The sequence below is a fragment of the Naegleria gruberi genome, assembly GCF_000004985.1.
Source record: "Naegleria gruberi genomic scaffold NAEGRscaffold_43, whole genome shotgun sequence".
Lineage (NCBI taxonomy): Eukaryota > Heterolobosea > Eutetramitea > Acrasida > Naegleriidae > Naegleria > Naegleria gruberi.
In genome coordinates, this window is record NW_003163284.1 from 98,925 (window position 1) to 104,166 (window position 5,242).

The 5,242-nt window shown below is 33.0% G+C and overlaps 3 protein-coding genes across 3 annotated transcripts; all 3 read left to right on the forward strand.

The window, feature by feature from the left end:
• Positions 1 to 423: 423 nt before the first annotated feature.
• On the forward strand, positions 424 to 1,878 carry NAEGRDRAFT_51253 (uncharacterized protein; the record flags this gene model as incomplete). Its single annotated transcript, XM_002673840.1, has 1 exon — positions 424 to 1,878. One exon carries the CDS (start codon positions 424 to 426, stop codon positions 1,876 to 1,878), a length of 1,455 nt encoding a protein of 484 aa, XP_002673886.1.
• A 165-nt stretch (positions 1,879 to 2,043) lies between these two features.
• NAEGRDRAFT_70902 (uncharacterized protein) lies at positions 2,044 to 2,676 on the forward strand (the record flags this gene model as incomplete). The annotated part of the gene is made up of 1 exon (XM_002673841.1): positions 2,044 to 2,676. One exon carries the CDS (start codon positions 2,044 to 2,046, stop codon positions 2,674 to 2,676), a length of 633 nt encoding a protein of 210 aa, XP_002673887.1.
• A 190-nt stretch (positions 2,677 to 2,866) lies between these two features.
• On the forward strand, positions 2,867 to 3,547 carry NAEGRDRAFT_70903 (uncharacterized protein; the record flags this gene model as incomplete). Its single annotated transcript, XM_002673842.1, has 1 exon — positions 2,867 to 3,547. One exon carries the CDS (start codon positions 2,867 to 2,869, stop codon positions 3,545 to 3,547), a length of 681 nt encoding a protein of 226 aa, XP_002673888.1.
• Between the last annotated feature and the right edge of the window lie 1,695 nt (positions 3,548 to 5,242).

The following is a 5,242-nucleotide window of genomic DNA, read 5'->3' on the forward strand; positions in this document are numbered from 1 at the left end:
TGCCAGATTGTTTAATCGTTTTTTGAAATTGCCAACAATTACAAGATCAGTTATTTAGCAGATGCAAATATTAAATCCAACAACACAGAAAGTACTGATTCTGTGTGTATCTATAATGCTGAGATAGAGATTGGGATGTTACTTTCAAGACATTCCTCCAATAATTTGTGTTGAATAGTCAAGGACTAATTTTTGATCTCCATTTACTCTAGTGTAGTGTTGCTAAACAATTCCAATTCCAATATCCGAGTGTATCCGATTTAATAATCCTCTGAAATGAATAAAAATTACCAAAATGACGAGAAATTCATATTCTTGTTGGTATTTTTTTTTATTTTGAAAATAAAAATTACAAAAAAATGGATTTAACGGAAGAGGAACATTTTTCTACCTTTGCCAAACTTTCCCACTTTCTCATCACCTATGAAACATGTTTTAATATTCGGAGGAGGCAACAAGTCAAATTTTGAGGAAAAACTTGTTGATTTCTTCATATTCAATCATTTTGAAACAACCATTCCGGAGGAGTGGAGAAGTGATTTGATGAATATGAGTACGAGAGAATTAATGGACATGTCTCAATTCTCCAATATTGAAAATATTAAAAATCAAAAATTGAAGGAATTTGTGGAGGCTTGTAGAGATTTGTTTGTTTCGGAAAAGATTACTTCTCCAACGGGTCAACAAGATAATAAAAAGAAGAAGAAATTAAAGAGTTTGGAAAAGGGATTAAATCCTAAAAAGAAATATGAAATTGAAAGGCTGAGTAAATGTATTAGAGATTTGTCCAAGACAAGTAATTGTAATAGTATTTGTGATATTGGAGGAGGACAAGGTTATTTGAGTCAGAAAATATTGATTGACCAATCAGTGGAAAATGATTCTAATATTTCTTATATTTATAATATTGATTGTAATGGTTATTTGACAGAGAATGCAATGAATAGAATTAAGATGGTTAATTCTGTATTGGATAAATATCATCAGGATGAAAAGATGCATCAATGTTCATATAATGCCATTACCTCACATTTATCCTTCTCATTGAATGATGAGGAATTTTCACAGATTGTAAATGAATTGGAAGGACTCGTTGCTACAAATGACGATTTGCGAATGCTCATGATTGGACTTCACACATGTGGACCTTTGGCTAGTTCTATTATCAAGCTCTTCTTGCAATCGAATATGTGTCATTCATTAGTGAATGTTGGTTGCTGCTATCATAAATTAAAGGAAGGATCAAGCTTTCCACTTTCTTCCCACTACAAGAACAATAACAAGATTTACATGTCCAATCTTGGTAAATCTATGGCATGTATTAATCCATTCAATTGGTCTCACTCCAATATGAAGGAGTGTAATGAACAATTCAGACTTAAGAGTTACAGATATGCTTTCCAGTACTTGCTCAATTCATTACTTGGGTATGAAAATTCAACGGACCTAATCGTGAGACAAGCATCTAAAACCAACAGTACAACATTTGGCACTTTTGCTTATCATACACTCCAGAATTTATTCAAAGATTATCCAACCATTTCTGAAAATCTTCCTTTAGAATTGACTTCAGCAAGTGTAGATTCATTTACACAAAAGTACAATGAGTATTACCAGTCGGAATTTAATCCTAATGAACATGATGTAGTGAAACAGGTGGAGGCATGTTGGTTTTTCAGAAGTCTTATTGGACCAGTTATTGAACACTACATTCTTTTGGATCGTTTATTATTCATCCATGAACACAGCAACACTATGATCAAGAAGGTTTATTTAGAAAGAATTTTCACACCATCAATTTCACCAAGAGGTGTTGTACTAGTTGCCATCAAGAAGGAAATTGATGAAGTTGATGAAATTTCGACTTCTAGCATTTAATCGAACTGTCATTGATACTTTTGAATACTATTTAAATTTAATATGTTGAACTTTTTCACAATCAAAAAAAAAATGAATCAAAAACAACTTGAAGAAAAGGCCCTCTCACTCATCACTGCACCTGATCACTATGATTTGTTTTTAGAAATTGTCAAGGAAGGACGAATGAAAAGAAAACCAGTTTGGAAGGGATTAAAAACTGGCGTTCCACACGATTGTCTCTCTGATAAATGTCTCAGAAAGTGGTCTCCACCACCATATCAGGTTATTGTAAATGATGATTACTATTGTCCATCATGTGTATTGCACCATCGGAATAATATGAATAGATTTAAGGAGGGTCATCTGGTATGGTCTTCACATGTACCAAATACTTTTTATTTATTCCAAATTACAGATCCACAAACAAATAAGAAACTATTCAAATTTGGAAGAACACAACACCTTGATTCTCTGAAAAGGTATTCTACAGCAGAATTGAAAGGTTATGACATGAAATTATTATTGCAATTGAGAGGTAGATTAGAAACCATGACACAAATAGAGAATTGGTGGAAAGAACAAGCAGAGTTAATGGATTTGTTTTCTCGATTTTCTGATGAATCTTTTCATGGACTTACTGAATGTTTAGAAATGGATGAAACATCATTGGAGGATTTTATGGCCTATAGTAATGCGATTGAGAAGTCTGATAGGTCAAAGTTTGAGGAGTGGAATCGTCAATACTGTGAAAGGTTGCAACAATTTATAGATAAAAGAGTTTCGTCAACAATTGGAGAACAATCCAATGTTGAATAAATGGAATTGATCAATACACTGAATGTTGACGAAACTCTTTCGTACGAATATTAGCATAATCACAGCTGAGAATAAATGTTAATAGTTTCATTAATCCACCAAAAAGAAGAAAATTCGGTTCTAATTTGTGATAGATATAGAAGGTGGTCTCACAGATGGTTACAAAAACGACAAAAAAAACAAATCAACAATGAATTTTCTCTTTGGAATAGGTTCTGATAACCCAAACTCTTTCAGCTTGTCAAATTTTGGGGCTTCTTTAGGATTAAATGTAAATGATCATCACTCAAGTGCCAGTGTTAACATGAATCTGCCTAATCTACCTCCTACTCCTTATCATCATCCTCCTAATATGATCATACCAAGTCAACCACAATATTACCATCACCATTATTATCATGAAATGCCACCAATGGGTATGAACATGAGTATGCCAGGTTTTGGAATTTCACTTCAAACCAACATGTGTCAAGTGCCACCACCAATGGGAAATGCTCTCGCTCAACAAATTATTGCAGCTCTTAGAAATTCCTCATTCAAAGGAGAAATGTACAATGCTGTACAAACCTATTCTTCATCTCTTCATTGTCCAGTGAGTGGATCAGATTTGTGTACAATTTTGGGTTTCTTTGATTTTGACAATGACAAGTTCAATACTATTATTCAATTGAAACAAACAAATAATATTGCACAAATGAGCGCCTATGAAGCAAGCAATATTATGAGATTGTTTGATTTTGATAATTCTAGATTGAATGCTTTGCAATTGCTCGTCACTTTTATTTATGACAGAAGAGTGGCAGCTGAGACAGTTGCTGGTACATTTGATTTTGATCCAACAAGAGCCAGAAACATTCTCCTGACTCAATAAGGCCATATTTTTAGTAGTTGGTACATCAAATAGATATGAAATAAATTCATCAAAACTATATTTGCAGGAAATCATTTAAAATTTCCAAACAATGCTTTTTGTCTAGGTTGTAAATTTTGTTGATAATTGTTTCTTGATTCTCTTGTCGTGCCTTTTCATTTGAAGTGAATGTAAAGGCATTATTCAACTCTAGACTCAAATAATCATAGACGCGAATAACATCCATACTACTTTCAAACCACAATCTACACTTGTAGATTATATTAAGCAACAGTAATGGTCTGGATGGATGAGATAATGAGTTTTTTGACACTTTTCTCGCTGCATATATTCTCATATAAAGGCATTCATCAAATAATAGATGTGGTAGTGATTTTTCAGGACAACCAATACCAAATGCAAATGTTGAATGACATCTTGAGCTCTTTGGTGGATTTTTAATAGTAAAAGAGTATACAAGAAAGTTGTCTGTGTTGTAATTTCTAATGTCCAACAAGTGATGTTTCACTGGGTCAGATATATTAAGGGAAATGTCTTTGGAAACTTCCTTACACCATGGCTTTAAAGGTGGTTGTTCTTCTTTTATGGGAGTTTTAAAGAGCTGCATAATGGACTCCTTAAAACCTTTTGATGTTTCCGATAGTTGGCTTCTCTCACCCGAAAGTAATTGATTTGGCTCAACAGTGGAACATAAAATTTCCCATGTATCAGAATTTCCGTAATTGTTTGCTATTGATATAAGGACTGAGTCGCTCTGGTATAAAATGTCGAGCCCTTTGTTGTGGCCTGCAATTATCGACAAAAAGGAAAAATCAAAGAATGCCATTTTTTTAAGCAATTCTTAATTCATTCATATTGGAAAATTCACCATTAGTGAATTTTATTGATGATCACTAAGATTTTTTTCCTTAATGATCGGAATGACGATATTGCTGATAAAATAAATGATAAAGTGAAAGTTCCAGAACTCAAATTAAGTGGAAAATTTCCAATCACCATTACACAAGATGAGAACTTGAAGATTATGATGAAGACAACAACAACTAGTGGTGAATGTTTCAACAATACACCTTACTGATAAGGAACCAACAACAATGGAAAAACAATTAGACACAACAATTAACAATTGAAGTAATTAGAGGCTTAACATTCTCATCCACTGAAAAATCAAATGAAACAATATCCAGTGCCACCAATTCACTTTGGAAAGGAAAAATCCAGGACAACATTTGCACGATAAGAATGAGATAGCTCAATTTTTATTGATCTACTTGTTCAGTTAGCAAATCTGATAAAACTGCAACCTTATTCACAACGATATCAACCCCAAAATATGATAGATACTACTTGTTTATCGATTATGATTCTAATAAATTCTAGGACTGTAGATTGATACAACAACAGAAGAAACAAACAAATTAATCAACAAATTAGGAAGATATTTGTAAAGTTTGGAAATCTAATTGGTTACTCCCTCCCACAATTTATCCGAAATGGTTAACTATCATAACCATCACTTAGCGTGATAAGGAAACAAAAGAAAATGTTCGACAATCATCGAGTCTTTTACCCACTCCAGAGCAGGCTCTTTCGAATCCTCTTCCTTCTCCTTCCACTTTTATTTTACTGTTCATGTGAAATTATGAAAATCACAAGTGAATTGACTAGATCAAATACTCAACAAATGATGAATAG